The 23164-nt window shown below is 43.0% G+C and overlaps 1 protein-coding gene across 3 annotated transcripts in view; it reads right to left on the reverse strand.

The window, feature by feature from the left end:
- Window positions 1–23164, reverse strand: part of LOC119657837 — a 177334-nt gene that overhangs the window by 85705 nt on the left and 68465 nt on the right. For all 3 annotated transcript variants that reach the window (XM_038064959.1, XM_038064958.1, XM_038064960.1), the window contains one exon: window positions 20863–20960. In XM_038064959.1, coding sequence (XP_037920887.1) covers window positions 20863–20949 — 87 coding nt within the window. In that variant the 5' untranslated portion in view covers window positions 20950–20960. The remainder of the gene's footprint in view (window positions 1–20862; window positions 20961–23164) is intronic.

A 23164-nucleotide genomic window follows, 5' to 3' on the forward strand; every position in this document is an offset into this window, starting at 1 on the left:
ATAATAGATCTCGTTCAAGACGACATGAGAATGTTATGTCTAAATGTAGACGTCAGTGTAAATTATAATGGGATAAATTCAGATTGTTCTATTTAATGGTGTATGATTACATTTTGATTGTTTGGTTTGTTTGCATGGTTTTAAGTTACTCACTCGCTGTTAGTTTTTATTAAGCTTTGTATACTTTTACGTAATTTGTACATGTGTGATTTATCAATGCTTGGAAGTTTTCTATATGTGAAACGCCCTTCGAACTTTTGTCTGCCTATGGTCGAAAATCGCACAGCTATGATGGCGAAATCCGCCTACAGTTGTTGGCAACAAGAGAATCTATTTCAACCACTAAGAATTATTCCGCTCGAAAGATCTCACAGTCAATCACTTTCTGCACAAAGTAGTAACCTCGTAAGGCCTCTGCAGCAAAACTTAATATGAAGCAGCAGACCCCACCCAAACATCAACAACAACAAAATCAAAAGAGGGCTATATTACAGTAGAAAACAAGGCGAAGTTCTTCATGTATACTCTTCCTTCGGAAAAGACGACATCACTTATTCTTCGTCGTCTAGATCATATCTAAGTGCAATTTCGCGATGTTTCTAACGATTAAATTATTTGAAATAATTAAAACTTGTTTTTTTCTATTACCTAGTAATATTTATTAATGTTGCAAATACCGATATTTCGGGAACCACTTGTTCCCTTCATCAGTGTTAACAAGTTTTGCGACAAACCCAACTAAGTGCCCTAATTTCTTCAAAGTAATGCCTTCCCGGGCCAACTGGATCTCATCCACTGGACTTCAGGTGATTTCTAAGCTTTCTTTCGTCCGGCCATACTTATTCTTTGCCATTTCACTACGCAAGGGCAGTCCAAACGCTCCGGGCCCACACACACCACCTAACCAAGCCATCGCAGATCTCTGTCAGTTCACGGAACAAACACGGCAGTTCATGGAGATATCCAACACAATGATCAGCTTCCAATCATGGACGTCGGTCGGGTTTATAAGCACGAGCTCGAATTACGTCTCAATTCATATTGAGCCAAGCTCTATCGCTCTTCGCCATGTGGAAACTAGCCCTCAACCCGGAAAAATGCGAAACAACCATCCTTAAAGGAAAAATGAAACTAACATCCAAAATGGTTTAGGATATCAGAAATCTAACCTTAGGAATCCATATATCTCTCATCCCAGCAGTGAACCAGGCCAATCTACGTTGGCGCCACTATCAATTCAAACCTATCCAATATCCCTTACACCAATAAGGCCAATGCTGCCTTCATATCACTGTTGCCAATACTCTAATTTAATAAGCTTACTTCATCAAAAGTCAAGATTTTCTGCTGTAAATAGATAATCTGACTTCTAACCACTTTCGGTTTCATATAGATTGACACCTCTCCTTATCAGACGCTTACGCTGCGCATCAAGGGAAAGCAGATTCTTCACCATTGTACCAGTACACAAAACGGTTCACGCAGTTCATAAACCATCTTTTCTCCATTATCCCTTTCCTATCTTTATCTTCCCTTCTTTACTTTTTTAGAATATATCAATAATAACGATTGGAGGTTTTTGTAAACAGCAGTCAAATGCTATTAAGTTAAACTCCACGGTTCTAACCATAGATTAAGTTAGCTGCTAAGGTTCCTGCTATGCTAAACATCTTTTAAATTGTCCATATTTATTAATAAAAATGTTGTTTCGAAATCGAAAGCTCGACGCCTCGGGAATGAATTATGTAACTCACTGTCTGCGTGAGCGTTCACAGTTCCCACCTTTGCACCAAATTTGGTGTCAAACGCTATAACCCTCTTCGAGAAAAATGCTGCATGATCGCTACCTATTGTCAACATCATTATAAACTATAGCAGTTCAAACTGTACGTAAAATATTAAGTGCTACTAAATAAATAACACATGAAATAAAATAAAGTGTAGCATCAAAATTGCGCCATTGGTAAAGGAGGATGGTTTACGGCAACTTATTTTGTACTATCCTCAGTAAAACAAAAATAATATGATGAGATAGGGGAAAAAGATGAATAAATATAAAGTAAATAAATGATAAAGTATAGTTGGAGTTATTTCACTATGCTAAATCCTACCTGGCCTCTCTTGGTGACAGGTCCGCGACACCCCGACCAGGAAAATGCATCCAATGTCGTTAGAAACAAGATAATCGTGTTGAGTCATAAGCCCCGGAGAAATGATAGGACGTCTGGCATCTTAGTCGACGCGGCAGGACGGGCCTCGGAGACCATAGGGGAAAAAGATCGAGTTTGCGGACCCTTGTACTTTTCAATACATGGTCCTTCAAACATCGTCTCATCTTCCAACATTTTAAATTGGGAATAGTAAAACGCAAATTGACTATATTCTCATATGACTGCAAAACCATTCCCTATGAGACCATCGCATTTTAACATCGGCCGTTCATTACTGTCTTGCGAATCAAGCCACCAACAAAACAGTGTAAGGAACGCAGCGACCAGCCACACATTAAATGGTGGCGATTTCGTGACAAGAAAAAATAAATTGTCTCACTTACGCGATTATCAACCATTACGAATGTCGATGAATCGTGGAACCAACAAGATGTGACCTACAAAGCGACCTATGGGGTGACCAAGCCAGGTAAGCGGCTCATCAACCGAGATGATTGACTTCCGTGATGATTGACGTCCGTGAAAGGAAACGCCTCTACCACACGATTCTCGATGAATAAACATTAGCCAATAGGCAAATTTGCAAGAATGTCAACCGGGAAGCAGAGAAACCGATTGCTGTCACCCGAGCGGTCCATTACAAAAATCTTTACGATAAACTGAGTGAGTCCGGATACGAATGATGTCGGGGCGGACTTGTCTTCCACATTTGTGGTGCATGGACCTCTCAAACAAAAATAATTTCGTTTCGGCCTAGTTTGGGCGAATTTCACTTGGACATAATTCGCACTCATGTCACTCATGTCATGTTTGCCATTATACATAAACGAGCTATTGCCCCCTGTAGCCCTTTACCGCCGGCCTGTCGGTGGCGCTATTGCGTAACTCTCCGAAAAAAAACGGAACAGGAAGGCTCCGCAGAAGGAAACTTCAGCTGCACAGGAGAATGGCCTTCAGGCTTGCTTGTCAGAACCTTCTTCTCCGCCTCTACTAGGAAAACCGCAAGAAACGGAAACTACGCACTCTATATCCACCCAATTTTCAGAATTTATTGCAAGCGGTTAAATACAGTAATTCTCAAAGGCCAACCAGGCCAAACCAGGTTATGTTTCCATTGATTTTTATATAAAAAATTAAGGAAATTACATTATTTTGATCATAGCTCCGTTGTTATTTATTGCACTGACTTCTTTCTCATTTTAAAGGTCCTCTCAAACACTTTGAAAGAGCTTTAGATGAAATTCCACTAAAAGTCACTGGTTTTGTGTTATTTGACTTTGAAATTATTATTGTTTTTTTAGACATTACGAATTTATGTTTGACGAGCTATAACTCAGTCCATATTGCACCTGAAAAAATAGAATTACTCTTTTTGATATCTAATATGCTTTGTGTCTGCTTTTTTTTTTTTTTTTGGAAATCTTACAAAGACGCTGCTGCGCCAGGTTGCAGCAGTGTGTGGGATTCACACCCACTAAAACCACCCCCACTCTTCCGCCCCTCCCCGCGGGACCTCCGTGAAGTATTACTTCGCGGGGGAGGCTCTGGTTCGCTATACCAGCTCGTCCATGTCACGTCTCCGTCGCGCCGCCTTCCGAGCTCGATCCAACTCCAGGAGTTTTGTCTGCACCACGGCTACTGCCTCATTTACCGCCATCCAGTTTTCCTCCGACTTCAACATCTCTTCCACCAGGTTGGAGGGCTCCATGTCCGCCCCTAAGATGCTGTTCAACCTCCTTTTCTGCTGCAGAAATCTGCGACAATGGAACATAACGTGCTCCGGGTCCTCGGGTGTAGCGCCGCATTCAGGACAGTTGGGAGACTCGTCCAACTCGAAGCGATGCAAGTACTTTCTATAGCCACCGTGTCCCGTAAGGAACTGTGTCAGGTGGTAATTCAATTCTCCGTGCTTTCGGTTGACCCACTTCTCGATACACGGGATCAATGTATGGGTCCACCTGCCCTTGTCGGAGTTATCCCACCGTTGTTGCCACTTGCCACACAACTCTCTCCTGATGGCTTTTCGGAAATCCGCATTCACCTCGGCTGGATTTGCCTTCCGTTTTTCGTAGAGCCAGTGTGCTTCGCTCGCTAGAAGATCTATAGGGATCATTTCTGGGATAACACACACTGCCTCCGTCGACGCCGTCCTAAATGCGCTACATACCCTTAGCGCAATTGGCCGGTATGCCGAACATATCTTCCTCCGGTTGACAGCGTGGTTCAATGCTCCCGCCCAGACAGGGGCCGCGTATAGCAGGATCGACCTCACCACTCCCGCGATGAGTAGCCTGCGACTATACTTCGGCCCTCCCACGTTAGGCATCATCCTTGCAAGGGATGAGTTGACATTTGCTGCCTTCTCTCGCGCATAATCCAAGTGTCCCTTGAAACTCAGCTTGGCATCGATCATCACCCCCAGGTATTTGACAACCGATTTTGAGACGACTTCACGATTACCAACCTGGATGGTAACCGTGTTGTTCTTCCTACGGTTGGTAATGAAGACCGCCTCCGTCTTTTCGTCCGCCAGGTCCAGCTTGACCATTCGTAACCATGACTTGATGGTATGAATGGCTTCATTTGCATAAAGCTCCACGTCCTCGGGATGCTTTGCAATTGCAACTACCGCCAAGTCGTCCGCAAAACCAATCAGCGTTGTCTCCTCCGGCACGCTAAGGCCAAGCACTCCGTCGTACATTATGTTCCACAGCAGCGGTCCCAATACAGAACCTTGAGGCACACCTGCTGTCACAATGTACTCCTTCGGCCCGTCGTCCGTCTCGTACCAGAGAAGTCTGTCCGAAAGGTAACTCTCGATGAGCCGAGCCAAGTAGCTAGGAACACCTAGTTTGGCCAAAGCGTCCTTAATCCAGCCCCAGTTGGCTGAGTTAAAAGCATTTTTGATGGCCAGTGTCACCAGAGCACAGCATTTGCCCATGGCCATTGCATTTCGAGCCAATTCCACGACCTTTGCTACTGCATCGACCGTAGAACGGGCTCGCCGAAACCCATATTGCCGCTCTGAAAGACCACCCGAAAGCTCGATGAACGGGAGCAGCCTGTTGTATATCACCCTCTCCAACATCTTCCCCATGGTGTTTAAGAGACAAATAGGGCGATATGAAGAGGGCACGCCGGGTGGTTTTCGGGGCTTCGGTAGCAACACCAGCTTCTGCCTCTTCAACTGGGCGGGAAACACTCCTTCCGCCATGCACGATTCGAATGTGCTTGCGAACCACCTTGGTCTGGCCTTGACCGCCACCTTCAGAGCCCTGTTCGGAATTCCGTCCAATCCCGGAGCCTTGTTGTCCCCAATACGTCTGCAGATTTCCCAAAGTTCCTCTTCGGTAACATCAGGGATCGAGAAGACGTCCTGCTGAGCTGCCAGTTGGGGTTCTCTTTCGTCCTGCTCCTGCTGCGGGAAAAGAGTTGTAATTATTTGCAACAAGAGCCGTGGGCATGTCACCTGAGGTGATTTTCGCCCGCGGATCTTCTTCATTACAACTTGGTAGGCTGTACCCCACGGATTCGTATTAGCCTCCATGCAGAGCTTCTTCTTAAGGTTGCTTCGCAGATCCCGGTATTCCTCCTCACGCTCCTGGTGCTCCGGCCTTCCTTTTGTCCTGTGGGAAAGTCTCCTCGCTCGGAGACAAGAGGATCTCAAGGCAGCGATCTTCGTGTTCCACCAGTAGTTTTTGCCAAGCCATCTCCCTCACCAGTGAAGTGCTAACAAATGTCAGGTCAACAATCGAGCCCGACCCTCTTCCTCGAAAGGTGGGCACGCATCCAACGTTGGCCAGCACGATGTCCAGCTCCGCAAATGACTCCAACAGAATTTGACCTCTGGTGTTCGTCGATCGGCTTCCCCACTCCAGGGCCCACGCGTTGAAATCGCCCGCAATGATTTTAGGGCTGCGGTCTCTAGCGTCCAACACCAGACTGTCTAGCATCTCCTCATATTGTGCTAAGGTTGCACTAGGAGGAGCGTAGCAGCTGTAAATATGGACACCGTTGACCTTCGTCCTTATAAAACCGGCTGCCGGGAGGGCCATGACTTCCTGAATGGCCTGTCTTCCGCACGCCCAGATTGCCGCGTTGCCAGACGCATCCACCGCCCAAGTTGCACCGCCGTAGTTTCTGTACGGCTCGCAAATAACCGCGACATCGACATTCGACTCTCGAATGGTTTGCGAGAGCAGGTCCTGAGCTGCCTCACAGTGATTGAGATTGATTTGTATCAATCTCATTATCCTGTGCGGTTCAGCTCCCTCCTATATACCGGACATCTGCTGCTTCCCGCAATATGCCGGCCGTCCACGCCCTCTTTCCCACTACATAACATACACCGTGGATCTCCGGTGCAATCTTTGATGAGGTGGCCCTCTTCCCCACACTTCCTGCAACTCCTCGACCTATCATGCTGGCTAGTGCATGCCGCCGCAAAGTGGCCGAAATCGAGGCATCTGAAGCATCTCTTTAGAGATATTTGCTCCCTGAGCCTGCACACGACCCAACCTACTCTTACCTTGCCCGCGGTAATTAACTTAATAGCTGATTCCGCCGGCAAACTAATAATAGCGGTCTGTGTGCCACCATATGCCTTCTTCATCCTTTTTATGGCACTCTGGTCTATATCGCCAAGGTTGAACTGCTGCTTTAACGCAGCACAGATGTCCTCCCGCGAGGTGACTTCATCTAGGTCCTTGAATTCAACCACTATCTCCTGTTTCCGAGCTTTTACCTCAGCTTCCTCTCGAAGTACACTTTCCACCTTCCCGCGGAAGTTATCAGCCGACTTGTCGGCGAATTTACTTAACTCCAGCATCAGATCCCCTCTCTGTGTTCGCCTGATACGGCTCACACTATCCCCCAAATCAATTTCAATTCAATTCCGGGTCTGACTTCACCTTTCGGAGGATGTCGGCATAAGACATATTTCCCTTCTTGGAAATAATTATTATTTCCGGGCGGAGCTTCTTTTTGTCCTTTTTTCTCTTGTTGCTCACCTTAATCCATTGTTCGGGCCTCCGGGCGTTGGTTTCTTCCACTTTTGTAGGTGTTGTGGCTGCAATCGTGAGATTACCGACTTTCGCGGGTACCCTCGCCGACTCCGCCTTCTTTGGTGAAGAGGCTTTTTTCTTCTTCGGGACTTGCTGTGGTCCAAGAGGCTCGCTGGTACCGTCTCTAGCCCGTTTTCCTGTCTTCCCGCCTGCTTTATCACGGGGAGGCGTCACCTGCGTTTCCCTTGTGACCGTGCCAACTGTCGCTTGGGAATTCTTTTCTTCGAGTGCCTTGATATAAGACAATTTAATGCCTCTTATCAAGGCTCGAATATTTTGGTGGATATTCCGCCTCTCCTTGATGAACTCGCACAGTTCATTTATTCGTTCCCCAAGTGTAACGAACGCCATTCCGGTATGTTCACGTTTGCTTTCGCGCCTTGCGCCACAAGGAATGATGTCGATTAAGGGACTGTTCGTATTTCTTTCAGAGTCCCGCGACGAATCTCGACTACCAAAAAGAACCATTGTTCTCGGTGGTGATCTCCCAAGCTTCGAACTCCTCCTAAAAGGATCCGGTGTGGACCTAATTTCCACTCCACCATTACCTCTTGTAGCATTAGATGCCACAGTAGCCAAGTTTCCCACTACTGAGGCACTGCGGTCGTTGGATATCGACGGCCGGGGGCCCGCTTGCTCACTCCCAAAAACCCCCGGCACTGGGTTTCCGAAGCCCTGCACCGTAAAAAAACTACTTTTCTCCTCTTCCATATTTGGTTTAATTTCTAGGTGTCCTTCCCATAGCCAATTTTTATCCACGGGTGGGCGTTTACTTCCCACCTACCCGGCCTGCGCATAAGCATGCCCATACACGCACATCTCCGGATGCGTGCATGTGCATGCCCATGACACATTCGCCGAGCATTCCCTTATCCGCACGAAGGGACGCGCCTGATGGGAGATTTGGCAACTCAACACAGCTTTGTGTCTGCTTAATATCATGTCTACATGGAATGCATGGTTTTCGAGTTGTTTGCAAAAAACCGTTGAAAAACATGCACTTTTTTCAATGAAAAAATCACATTTTTAAAAATGAACAACTCGAAAACCACTACTTGTACGAACAATTTTCACTAAACGTTTTTTAATTAAAATCCACCATTTAATCGATTTCTTTGGTTATTTCGAAAAAAATACACCCACTGAGGAGAGATATCAAACACCTCCGGAGGGAGGCGTACATCGGCACTATATAACTTGTGTTTCTTATGCCACTCTCTATCCACCCCTTTCATGTCAATCGGTCTTGAGTAGAAGAATTCGCACTTGATTTTTAGCTTTAATGATTGGATTAATTAGACTACACTTATGTCGAGAAACATAAAAGTTAGTCAAATTAACCTGCAGCATGCCCAAGTCTCTGCCTATCTACTAGCTACAAAGCTGGCAAAATTGAAGGACTGTCCTTATATATTGCTGGTCCAAAAGCCGTGGGTTCGTTTTAACAAATCTGTGGTATTCGATCACTAAAGGGGACTAGGATCTTCTTCGGTGAGAGATCCTCGAGATCGGGGCAAACCATGCTGAGACAATTCTGTTTCAAAGACCTAGTTGCCTCTGCTTACCCTTTGATTCTTTGTGTCCTCCGCCGATGTAAGAACTAGGGGATCTGGTAATGTATGCAGAATCGAATGGCCTTGAACACTTAGTAGGTTGTAATGCACACGTTCAGCATATTTGTTGGGGCAGTAGCAAATGCAATTTTAGAGGAGAGAAACTGTTTGATTTTACCACTTTAGCTGCTCTGATGATCGCGAATGTAGGGTGCGCACCTACGTTCATGGAGTCCAGAAGAAGTGAAGTAATTGAGCTAACAATATGCAAATCAAAGTTGTTAAAGTTGATGAGAGACTGCCGAGTCCTGAGACTTCATCCTCATTCTCAGATCACCGTTACTTAGAATTTAGTCTGACTAATGCAGGCGAACGTAATACAAAGACGGAATCCTAGGAAAACGGAAGGGGTGCACAAGTCCGAAAAGGATAAATTACTTCAAGGACTCGTTCTCAGAAACTACCCAACCGAAAAATCTAAAAAACATAGTGGTCCATGCATATGGTATCTAGGCCTCTCCATTATGGTATCTGTTGAAATGAAGTTAATAATATTATAATATTGTATTTTGAAAATTTACTGCGAAACTCCTACAAAACATTTCATACTTAAAGCGCCGAGCTTCCGGTTTCCGACTTGTTTGTTTTGTTAACCGCTTGGTAAGCAAATATCAAAACTCATGCTACGGTGACTAGCCATTCCGTCCACTAGAGACAGAGCTTTGACGGATTTTATATGGTCAAAACCGTAGCTACTCCACTATGCTGAATCCTGCTTCATCCCATTTGGCGGCAGGGCACGCAAGAAAACGTTGGTAGATTCACAAAACCGCTATCGAGAATACTAGGATGGTAGGACGGTACCCAGTACGGCCTAGGAATAAGCGAGGGCTCTTGACGCATAAACGGCATCAGAACGTAAACAAATTAATCCAAGTCACAGACGCGTATCGCACATTGGTAATAAAAGGACTTCCAAGAGCTCTTTCAAGAGGTGCATCGATATCTTTGCTAAAACCACGGCGGGGTGGCGCCAAAGATACCACATAGAATGCGAACGCATTAAAAAAGGCTATAAACCTATATATAATACTTTAGTAGCCTTCTTAGAGTGTTCACGACACCATGAGATAAGTGCAATGATTTGATGGTGATTCTTCTTCTTTTTCTTCAGCTTTTGTCCCGTTCACAAGCGGGGTCCGCTCGTTGTGATCGGTTTCGCCATTTTATTTTATCAAATGCCTGATCTGGATGCAATCTCGAGGCTTTTAAATCCCAACTCGACTGTTTGATCTCACTTTTATCTCAACTGATAGTACCATTCTTCACTGCATACGCACCACTGACAGCTGTCAAAACGACGACTCACAAAAACCTGTAACATGCCTGCCGACGAATATATCGTCACTGCGGATGATATTGACGAGAATAGGGGCGAAAAATAAGATAGCAACAACGAGTGCATATGGGTAAAGGGCTCGGAAACACAATGGGTGTGGCGTGCGTATTGTCTGTTTTGCCGACATTCATGATTTTCTACTTGTCAGTACATGGTCTCATCTTCTTACATTTTATAGTGGGAACAGTAGAACGCAAATCGGCTATTCTCTCGATCATTTTCATTTCACCATTTTCTCATCGTAACTGAAGCAAACATGTTCCCTCTAAGACCATCGCTCCTCAACATCGGCGATCGGTCATCACGAACGTTGAAGAAACATAGAATCAAACTAAACATACGATCCACAAAGCGATCTATGCAACCCTCGGGATCACAAAACTTGGCAAGCGACTCATCAACCGAGATACTCGGTTTCAGAGTGATGATGTCCAAATAAAGGTCTAGAAGAGGAAACCCCTCTATCAATTGGCAAATTTACAAGAATGCCAGCATGGAAGCAAAGAAAACGACGATGGAAACTCGGGATGGTGGGAGAGATATGTATCGACCTGTCGAAAGGCAACACCAACGCACACAGGAAGTTGAACACTTCTATTGTGTTAACGACAAGAAGGTTACCTACCGATCGATTTAAACTGAAGCATTCACCACTTTCGCAAGTCCGCGTTTATAGGAGCTGACAATTTCGCAGCTGAGCGCTTAGCAGTACTCTGTCTGCATGAATTTTTCAATCACGTTATTCGAAAGGATAGAGCAACGTCTTCAAGGAGGGTAGAACACCCGTTACAACTGTACGACAACATCAAAAATAAAGGTAATCCGCCCCGATTGTTTCAATTACCGTCTGATTCGGTTGTTATCCCATACCATGAAAATTTTAGAACGCGTACTTGGAAGCTGCATTCGAGACGGCGTTCAAAGTACTGTCAACCAAACCGGATTTCTTAAGAATTGGAGCAATACTGACTCAATGCCCGTTGCGTTGTTATTCATTGAGAAACACCATGAGCTAGTATATCTTAAGCGATGTGTTCGGAAGTTGAGAACGGAAGAACTGTATGTGATGCTGTTAAAGTACTCAATTCAGCTGCTGCAAGCGTCTCGTTCATAATTTTCTCAACGAGAATACGCTGCGTTTTACTCAAATCTCGAATTTTAAATGCAACCGCTTTTTTACTAATTATTGAAATATGTCGGAAGATAGCTGATAAGATGCTTGATGATGGAGTAGACTTTGTTGCAGTGCATGATGACGCGTTTCAACAGATATGTTTGAATCTTCATTAATTAATGTTTTTTCATGTCTGATTCTACCACCGCAGATGATACTGACTCCAATGAATTATCCTGTAAATATATTTTGGAATTTTCCATAACTGCTTGGAACAATTGATTGGAAAGATGTCCCAAGAAGTCCACCAAAAGTAAGTGGATCAATATACTTCAGTTACAAAAAAAAATACAGTATGGTTTTAATGGTTGTAGTTGACGCTCAATATCAGTTTATTTTATGTGATTTTCGAATCAACGGACATATATTAGATGGTGCCCTTTTACTAATACAAAATTCTTTCAAAAGCTTCAGAAAAATGAATTGCATATTCCAAACGAAGAAACAGTAAGCAATAGCTCAAGGCGTTGGTAATACCACAGTTTTGGTTCATATATACCATCCGCGCTTGAACCCGATTTATGCTCTTTTATGCTCTTTCTTATACGCGCAAGGTATTATAGATTATTAATTTTTTGAGTACAGATACTTTGTTACTTTTTGGTTCAATTTTTATTTTCCACACACAAGGCCCACAATGGTAAATTTCAATAAATTCTTCTAACCATTCACGTTGGTTTGCCATGGTTTTTGTGCCAAAAAAAATCGCTTTAAACTGACCAACTGTTCAGTTTCAATAGAATAGTTTGAATAGTTTTACCTGAGAGTTTCATCAGTTGATAATTGTACTGTACAGTTCTCAGTTTTGGCGACGACGTAACGATTCAACTGTAGATTTAAAACTGTCAGTTAACACTGCACGTCTATAGCCGGCCTAATTGGCAGTACCTACACTAAAATGCCAAGACTTCCGAATGTATTGGGGAAGCTTACTCGTACAGATCGTAGGCCCTAAACAAGGATAGCACATAATCTTCTTCAAATATTATTGGTAAAAGAGAGATAAAAAGAAATCGAAAAAAGAGAAATCTCTGAATGAGAAAAAGCATTTGAATGACCTCTTGCGTAGCCTGAAAGAAATTCTATTTGGAAGCAGTAATGCGTGCACTGCGAGAATTTCATTCCAAAAGTTGAAAATTTAAAATATATGTTGAGTCCAAATAAAAAGTAAATAAAGGTAGTACAACGAAACAATCGTAGTGTAAATTTTATTTGAAAATGTTTAGATAATAAATAAAAGTTTCATCATCATCAACGGCGCAACAACCGGTATCCGGTCTAGGCCTTTATAAGGAACACAAGACATCCCGGTTTTGCGCCGAGGTCCACCAATTCGATATCCCTAAAAGCTGCCTGGCGTCCTGACCTACGCCATCGCTCCATCTTAGGCAGGGTCTGCCTTGTCTTCTTTTTCTACCATAGATATTGCCCTTATGAACTTTCCGGGCTTGATCATCTTCATCCATACTGATTAGGCGCCCACCCACTTTCCGGGTGGGATCATCCTCATCCATACGGATTAAGTGACCCGCCCACCATAACCTATTGAGCTGGATTTTATCCACAACCGGACGGTCATGGTATCGCTCATAGATTTCCTCATTGTGTAGGCTACGGAATCGTCCATCCTCATGTAGGGGGCCAATTCTTCGGAGGATTCTTCTCTCGAACGCGGCCAAGAGTTCGCAATTTTTCTTGCTAAGAACCCAAGTTTCCGAGGAATACATGAGGACTGGCAAGATCATAGTCTTGTACAGTAAGAGCTATGACCCTATGGTGAGACGTTTCGAGCGGAACAGTCTTTGTAAGCTGAAATAGGATCTGTTGGCTGACAACAACCGTGCGCGGATTTCATCATCGTAGCTGTTATCGGTTGTGATTTTCGACCCTAGATGGGAGAAATTACCAACGGTCTCAAAGTCCTTATTCTTCCTGTTTAACCAGTGCGGTTTGATGTTGTTGGTTGATTCGTCTTCGGTGCTGACGTTGCCACCATATATTTTGTCTTGCCTTCATTGATGTGCAGTCCAAGATCTCGCGTCGCCTGCTCGACCTGGATGAAGTCAGTTTGTACGTCTCGGGTGGTTCTTCCCATGATGTCGATATCGTCAGCATAGGCCAGTAGTTGAGTGGACTTGAAGAGGATCGTATCCCTTGCATTTACCTCAGCATCACGGATCACTTTCTCGAGGGCCAGGTTAAAGAGGACGCATGATAGGGCATCCCTTTGACGTAGACCGTTATTTAATATCGAATGCTCTTGAGAGTGATTCTGCTGCTTTTATCTGGCCTCGCACATTGGTCAGGGTCAGCCTAGTCAGTCTTATTAATTTTGGGGGATACTGAATTCTCTCATGGCCGTGTACAGTTTTACCCTGGGTATGCTGTCATAGGCGGCTTTAAAGTCGATGAATAGATGGTGCAAATGTTGTCCATATTCCAACAGTTTTTCCATCGCTTGTCGCAGAGAGAAAATCTGATCTGTTGCTGATTTGCCTGGAGTCAAGCCTCTTTGGTATGGGCCAATGATGTTCTGAGCGTATGGGGCTATCCGGCCTAGCAAGATAGTGGAGAATATCTATAATTGCTGCACTGTGTGATATTTCCCTTTTTATGTATGAGACAGATAATGCCTCGTTTCCAATCGTCAGGCATTGATTCGCTGTCCCATACCTTGAGCATAAGTTGATGAACCACTTGGTGTAACTGGTCGCCTCCATATTTAACCGATTCGGCTGTAATTCCATCGGTCCCAGGCGACTTATGATTTTTTAGCCGATGAATTGCACGGACTGTTTCTCCTAAACTCCTTCTAAATAAATGTTTATCTGAAATTAATTACACTTTTAATGAAAATGGGATCAGGTTGTGTATAAAAAGCATTTCTTCCAATAAAATTTGAACGTATGGCTGAAATTGTAATATATGTGCATCATTTTTAAATGGTCACAATGCAAAGTTTTCTTGAAAGAGGTGGCGATCGTGGGATATCATGAGAAAAAAACTTTTTCGCAAGGAGAATAAGAGCGTCAGTATTAACTATTCTACGGTCATTACTTTTTTATACACACATTTTTAAGGTTTTGTGTAAACACAAAACCTTATTAAAATCGGTTTACCGTCTGTCTGTCTGTCCGTCACACGCATTTTTCTCAGAGACGGTTATAGCGATTGACACCAAATTTGGTAGAAAGGTGGGAACTGTGAATGCTCACACATACAGTGAGTTACATCCGTTTACGTTGAATTTAAGGGGGGGTCCCCATACATGCAAAAGGGGGGTGGAACATTTTTTTTCATCAAATATAGTCATGTGGGGTATCAAATTAAAGGTCTCGATTAGTACTTTTCGAAGCCGGTCTTAGGTTTGACATTTCTTGGAAACTTGGGGAGTGCGGGGGGTTGAAAGTGATCATTTCTTTAAGGAGGCCATTCTCAGAAACTACCAAACCGAAAAATCTGAAAAAAATCAGGAGGCTGCCACTATATGGTGCCTTGGCTCCGAAATACCTTTCATACCGATACCTGTTCAAAAAAAGTTAATAATACTATATTACTATATTTTTTTGAAATTGGCTGGAAACCCCCCTTAAATTCATCCTAGCCGCACGGAATTATGCAGTGATGTAGGCTATAATGTAGAGCATGATCATACCAAGTTTGATGGAAATCGTACTATTACTAACAAATTTATAATACGTCGAAGTTGTTGCTTCTTTGAAAATTGAAGACTATCAATGTCAATATCACCCGAAAGTGGACATATGCATATATTACGTGCTACGTACTAAGAAATACACAAAACCTTTCGTACCTGAAGCGTCGAGCTTCCGGTTTCCCGACTTGTTATTTCATACACCGAAACAAATTAAAAGAAGGAACAAGTACCAAGTTAAAAATCTGTAATTGTTTGTCTACTCTGCTGGTATCAATAACCATGGTGAGCAAAATAGAAGCAACTTTCATATATAACGTCTCCATCCTTCAACTTCCCAATAAAGTGTAAAGTTGCCGGAAATCAGATGAAGCCAAGTGAAGGCTAATTGAAGGTCGGTTACGCTTTTGCTAGATTTATAATCGATATGCAGAATATACATATGTAAGCAGATAACAATTTGAGATAGATAGAGCTTGCAATTTATAGAATTATTATACTATTATTTGACTTCATTTCGTCTAAAATTCCGTACTGCCTAAGTTACTTCTAATTTGACACCTGATTGCGCCAAACATTTTAACGATACCTACCCATTTGATAATATTATATCATTCATTCAGTGAGCTTTTGTTATTCTGGTACTGATGACATGGTCATTCATATTGCCAAAGTAGTTTCACGTATTCACTCATCCATATATAGACAAAAGCGTGCCAATATCGCGAATCAATTGACAAGTCAGGGTGGCTTGTCAAACATAGTTGATCCGATTTTCGTTATATCTCGCCCATGGGTAATTGCAGAGTAATTTGATATCGTCCGTACTCGTATTGATTTCACTTTTTGGTAGACAAGGGAGAGTGTAGTACCGGTTATTATCTACCTGGGACCTTGAGAGGCATTGACCTCTGTACATTGAATTTCTGGATCTACAGAAGGCATCTGGTGGTTTAGGCGTTTCTTGACTCCAACCGGATCAAGGGAAATGACGAATTCGGTCCAGACGATCTACGCTTTGCCCATTGTTATTTTATGCGGTATCGCATCAAGTTCGCTCTCACTTGCAGCCGCAATAAGAGCCTTCAATTTCTTACGTTCCTCAATTCACTTTTATTTTTCCGCAGTCAGCCAGATCTTATAACCCGAATCCGGGATGCGCTTGATAACTTAACACGCGAGAAAATAGGATACTTTTGGTGACGATACAATGGGCATCAATTTATTGTTTTTAAGGTTTTGTGTGAAACAAAACCTTATTAGAATCGAGTCGATGTCTGTCTATCCGTCTGTCACAGCCAATTTATTTGGAAACGGCTAGACCGATTGTCACGAAAACTGTTGAAGGTGTGTTATCTGTTGTTCCTTTTACATACAGCAAGTGGCACCATTTTGTGTTACGTTTAAGGAGGGGCTCCCCATACATGTGAATGGAGGGTGGAACCTTTTTTTTTTACATAAAATGTGGCCACGTGGGGTATCAGATGAAAGAGTTCAATTGGCACTTTTCGAAACTGGTTCCATATTTGATATCGGGTCAAACAGGGGAGTGAGAGCTCAAAAAATGACCATCAAAAAGTGTAACAAGTCCCGTTCTCAGAAGCTATCCAACCGAAAAATTTGAAAAAAATCACTGTAGTGCATCTCTACGATATCTAGGCCTCAAAATACATCCGGTTCCGATATCTGCACAAATAAAATTAATAATAGTATATTTCCACATTTTGGAAGTTTACCCGGCAACCCCCCTTATGTTCATCCCAGAAGTTTGGCATACATGTAATGGAGAACATAATGCACAATTTGGTTAAGTGTGAAGAAAATCCAATTATTATTAACAAAGTTATAGAGGGTGAAATTTTGCCATTTTTGTGAATTTCGTGCATTCCACAACCTGTATAACATCATCATCACATATCAATTCGTCAATACCACAACGAAATGAGTTCTTATGAATGGAGTCGCAAAGAATTATTTTGGTTTAGTTTTTTAGTCATTTGTATATGAATATCAATTACTCCAACTAGACATGTATGTATATAGGTATATAGTATATGTGTTCTAATCGAGTTCGCGGGTGGTATCTAATTCAGATAGATATTTGTACATTAAACCAGTCGTATTTAACATACGTACTATATATGCACATATGTATGCTTTTGTGCACGAAGTAAATTGGAAATTTAGGTACGATCAATTTATCATATATGTGTGCATATATATGTACAACTCCGCCATGCTATTAACATAGTATGCTGGTCCCAAGCCCAGGTAAAGGAGGAGGGTTTGAGGCAACGTACTCTGTACTATCCTCAGTAAAAACAAAAATAAAATGCTGAGATCAGGGAAAGAGATAAATAGAGTATAGTTGGAGTTATTCCACTATGCTAAATCCTACCTGATCTCTCTTGGTGACAGGCCCCGCGACAGGTCGACCAAGAAAATGCATAGAATGTCGTTACAAACATGATGATCGGATTAAGTCAGTGGCCTCGGAGAAATGCTAGGGCGTCCACCTCAGTCGACGCGGCAGGACGGGTCCCGGTCCTGTCGAGAAATGGGCAAGGGTTCTTGACGCATGGACGGCGTCAGGACGTAAGCAAGTTAGTCCGCACACAACGAACAAAACAAATACGTGTCTGCACGCTAAATGTTGGTACCCTAACTGGAAAGACCGAGGAACTCGCAAGAGCCCTTCGGAAAAGGTGCATTGACATCTGCGCTCTGCAAGAAACCCGATGGTCTGGTTCCAAAAGCTGCGACATTGAACGCGAACGCGGTAAAAGTGGCTACAAACTTCTCTATTTTGGTAACCCACACACTCAATATGGTGTTGGCATTGCCATCTCAGAGGGTTTCCGTGATGCCATTAAAGAAGTCGAACGATTTGATGATCGGCTGATGAAGCTCACCATTATATCAGCTGATCGCACTATTCACTTCTTCACCGCGTATGCACCACAGACAGGCCGACCTGATGCCGAGAAAGATGCCTTCTGGCAACTTCTCGATGAAAAGACTTGTCACGTGCCTGCTAACGATTACATAATCATTGCCGGCAACCTTAACGGTCATGTCGGTGAAAAGGCAGACGGTAACAGGTGCCATGGGGGAAAGGGGTTCGGAGCGCGCAATGAAGGTGGCGAGCGTATAATCGATTTTGCGGACACCCATGACCTTGTACTTATGAATACATGGTTCATCAAACGATTGTCTCATCTTCCCACATTTTATAGTGGGAACAATAAAACGCAAATCGACTATATTCTCATAAGACGTCAACATTTTACCACTGTCACTGATTGCAAAGTCGTTCCCTATGAAACCATCGCACCTCAACATCGGCCGTTGATTGCTGTCCTGCGAATTAAGCCACCGATAAAACGGCGTGAGGAACGCACTGGCCCGCCGCGCATTAAATGGTGGCGATTTGGTGAGAAGAACGAAGAAGCGGTCTCACTCATGCGATTGCCAACCATTACGAATGTGGAAGAATCATGGAACCAAATGAAAGACACGATCCACAAAGCGGCTTCTGCAACCCTCGGGGTCACCAAGCCGGGTAAGCGGTACATCAACCGAGATACTTGGCTTTGGAATGATGATGTTGAAATGAAGGTCCGTGAAAAGAAACGCCTCTACCACAAATTTCTCGACGATAAAACGCCTGCTAATTGGCAAATTTATAAGAATGCCAACCGAGAAGCAAAGAAAGCGGTCGCTGTCACCCGAGCGAACCATTTCAAAAATCTTTACGATAAACTGGACACTCGGGATGGCGAGAGAGATCTGTACCGACTTGCTAAAAGCCGTGATGAACGCACACAGGATATCGAACACTTCTGTTGTGTTAATGACAAGAACGGTACTTTGCTTACTGATCGTCGAGCCGCGACGGATAGATGGCGAGAATACTTCGAGCAGATTTCAACTGAAGAATTTGCTCATCCTCCACTTCCACAATCATTGCCGACATTTGGAGCAGTTCCACCAGTCAGCGCAACTGAAGTCGAAGAGGCAATAAAACAAATGAAATCGGGGAAAGCAACAGGACCTGACGACATCGCATCTGAGCTCTGGAAAGCAAAGAGCTGGGACCCAACACCGTGGCTGAGTGAATTCTTTAACCGGGTTATTCAGGAAGGAAGAACACCATCTGACTGGCAAGAAAGTACCACTGTTCCAATATGGAAAAAGAAAGGTAGTCCAGCAGAATGTTCAAATTACCGTCCGATCCGGTTACTTTCCCATACCATGAAGATTTTTGAACGCATTCTTGACAACCGTATTCGCGAAATCGTTGAAATAACCGTGAATCAAGCCGGATTTGTCAAGAACTGCGGAACTACTGACGCAATACACGCTACGCGGTTACTCATGGAGAAACACCGTGAGAAGCATCGCCCTCTTTACATTGCCTTTCTGGATCTAGAGAAAGCGTTTGACCGTGTACCACACGAACTCATCTGGTATGCTTTACGACAACACTTCGTGCCAGAAGAACTCGTGCGCTGGGTTCAATTGCTCTACCACGATCCGAAAAGTAAAGTTCGAAGTATGGCGGGTGTATCAAAACCGCTTCGTGTCTCTGTTGGAGTTCATCAAGGAAGTGCCCTCTCACCACTCCTCTTTGTCCTTGTTATGGACACCGTCACACGGGATATCCAACGTCCAGCGCCCTACACACTGCTTTATGCAGATGATGTTTTCCTAGCATCTGATAGCAAAAATGATCTCGAGCAACTTGTTCAAAAATGGAATGATCGCCTCATGCAACACGGTCTCAGATTGAATTTAAACAAAACTGAATTTTTGACGACCGATCCCCATGAAACAGGCACAATCACTGTCAGCGGCAGTGATCTGCCCAGATCTGAGCGATTTAAATACCTCGGGTCAACGCTATCAGCCAATGGAGAACTGCGTTATGAAATTGCTTCACGCATTAACGCAACCTGGATGAAGTGGCGTTCCACAACTGGTGTCCTTTGTGATCGACGTATCAACGAACGTCTCAAATCTAAAATTTACCGCAATGTTGTCCGTCCAGTCGCTCTCTATGGTTCTGAGTGTTGGCCGACCATAAAAGACAATGAACGGCGTCTCGCGGTAATGGAGACGAAGATGCTACGTTGGACTAGTGGCGTCACACGTTTAGATCACATCCGAAATGAGGATATCCGCGATCGTTATGGGGTTGCACCGATCGTGGAAAAGTTGCGAGAGAGGCGTCTTCGATGGTATGGTCACGCAATTCGTGCAAACGAGAATTCACTCGCAAAGATTGGTCTGAACATCGAAGTCGATGGTAAACGACCAAAAGGCAGACCTAAGCAACGGTGGCTTGATACGCTGGATGGGGATTTGAAAGCCTCGAAATTGCACCCAGATCAGGCATTCGATAGAGCCAAATGGCGAAGCCGATCACGACGAGCCGACCCCGCTTGTGAACGGGACAAAGGCTGAAGAAAAAGAAGAAGAAGAAGTGTGCATATATATGTACAGTATTCGGAAATGTTTGTTTAGGGTGAGGATTATCTACGGCTGCAATGTATATTTTGTAGTTTGGAAAAGAATGCATCATGAAAGATTATGTTGGATTTGTAGCTGTATACGGATAGAAAAATGTACGTTGAAGTTTCTCACATAAGATGAACACAAAACCTTTATATTCGAAGTGCGAGCTGCCGGTATTCCGACTTGTATTTTCAACTTAGAAGGAAAGTTCGAAGTGTTACAATATAACAATAATTCTGTCAGTATGAATTAGAGTGAATTCTGACCTCAATAAGACACGCAATTTTATACATTTATACATTTTCAGTGTCAATATAACAGAAGAGTTACCTTTGTATTCCAGTTTGTCCTCCCATGTTTGTTGCACATATTATTATTGTTGCTATTTATGTTTTTTGATTTATCGGCTGATGTCATTTTACCCGTGGCTGTAATGAAGAAAAAAAGAAAATCGATTTAGAAAATATGCATGAAAACATGAATTTGGAATTCAAAATCTCAATATAAGATCAGATAAAACCTAACTGTAAAGGACGAAGAATTCCAGAAACGGGAAGTTGGAATGTTCATATTGACATCTACAATCCTAGATTACAGTAAACTCGGACAAAAGCGACTACTTTGACCTATTATGACTTTACTCGAAATAGTACGACTTTCTCCAAACTTGGAAATATCATGATCAATACTATAGCCTATATTACTACAAAACTTGATGACTGTAGATATTAACTTAAGGGGGTCATCCCGTGCGTCGGGTTGGAGAAATCGATTTTTTTTGCATGAATTGTATCTATATATAGTGGAGAATATGCGGGCAAAGGGATTTTCCGATATTCCGAGTCGTTCAGAAATTACAGTGTTAAGTTTGCAGCCGCGGCTGGAGTACTCGATGAGAAAGAGCATCGAATCTTTTTTTACCTGCTAGTTTTTTACCTGAGCCTTATACATTCGAACACAGGTATAAATATAAAAAGATGGAATACCAATCAATTGTCTAAACTTATTTGCTGTTTGGAATAAAAAGGATAATCCAGTCTAGAGTGAGCACTGAAAGGCTTTCAAGCTATACTCAGTTATGATATATTTTGTTGTAAGTATTGTGCTGTTTGTGTGTTCAGTGATTTTTTTAAATGGATCGTACGAAGGGAGATTGCTTTAACGTTCAACGTCATGCTTGCACTAAATAAATAAGTATTCCATGGGAATCGTTACTTATCAGAGAAGAAAAAGGACTTCGCATCAACATCATCAAAGAAACTTTTAGCAAGCATGAACATATATGTTCCAATTGCGACAAGTTTTGTATATTGTATATTGAATTTTGCTGGAGTTTTCTCCGGTGTTTCTGCAAATTTCTGCAAATAATAAAATATACGTAGTAGGAAAAAAGCAATGCGTAGGACATGTCGAGAAAAGAATGGGAACGCGGCTTAGAAATGCAAAGACGAATCACAAAGGTATTGGTGGAAAAGGGGCTGGAAAACTTACTACACTTTTTGGGCTAGCTATTCGTCGGCTCGCAATCGATAGAAGGAATGAAGCAAGAAATTTGGGCAACTTTCTTCCATAAATGTTCTACACACGAAAATCCTCAGCATCAAAATTGTCCAGCAGGCGAGCATTGTTGGTGCAAATGGCGCAAAGTGGAAGCTAAAGGAGAACTGGATAGTTTCTATCACGAGAAGGCACCTTTGACTGAAGAAGTTCAAACAGTCATCAAACCAATCTACGAAGATTTGTCACGAGATGATCTGTTGAACTGATGTTTAGGAGCAGAGACCCAGATGAACGAGTCGTTAAATGCATTGATCTGGACTTTCGCTCCTAAACACCTTCATTCTGAGGCCAAGGTCGTAGAAATAGCCACTTTTCTGGCTGTAATTATTTTCAATGAAGGATTCAATAGCATTCTCAAAATCCTAGTGACAATGGGATATCAAGTTGGTCACAAATGTCAGGTTTATGCCGACCGCCGTAATGAAGCGCGAATTTGGCGGTCCGAACGACGATCGACTGACCTCGCTAAAAGAGCCAGAATTGAAACCAGACAGTAACAATTTACCTTTTAATATTTTCTAATTACCCTAGTTTGCGGACCGTGGAATATTGTCCACATTAAAATGCCGTTTAGTTTTTTTTCCTGAGATGAACGCAGCGCCCTCCAGCGTGGCAGCAGAAAAACCCCTTTTTTTGGAGATGGGTGCATAAATTGACACGTACTCTGAAAACTAGCTACGATATCAAGCTGACAAACTTATCACATATACTAGAGATATCAATAAACATATGGTGAGAAAATCACGTTTCTATCTTTACCCAGTCCTCCAAAATAATTGTTCAAAAAAGGCAAAAAAAACGGCCTTCACACGGGATGACCCCCTTAAGATTGTTTTCAGTCAATTTTTGAAAATTATGGTTAAATAATATTATTAACTTTAATTCAGTAAAAATGAAAATTTTGTTTTGGGATGAGCTTGTCCTGAGCCCACCATCTACTTGATGGCGGGCTGCACATATTTGAAAACCAACTTACTTCTGCTATTCAGTGCGCGGACTATTCTTTCGTGGGCAAGCGCCCAGTACTTTTAAAAATTTATAATATTGGCTATGTGGTTTCGATCGCAGGGCA

Source organism: Hermetia illucens, chromosome 5 (genome assembly GCF_905115235.1).
Source record: "Hermetia illucens chromosome 5, iHerIll2.2.curated.20191125, whole genome shotgun sequence".
In the NCBI taxonomy this organism is placed as follows: domain Eukaryota; kingdom Metazoa; phylum Arthropoda; class Insecta; order Diptera; family Stratiomyidae; genus Hermetia; species Hermetia illucens.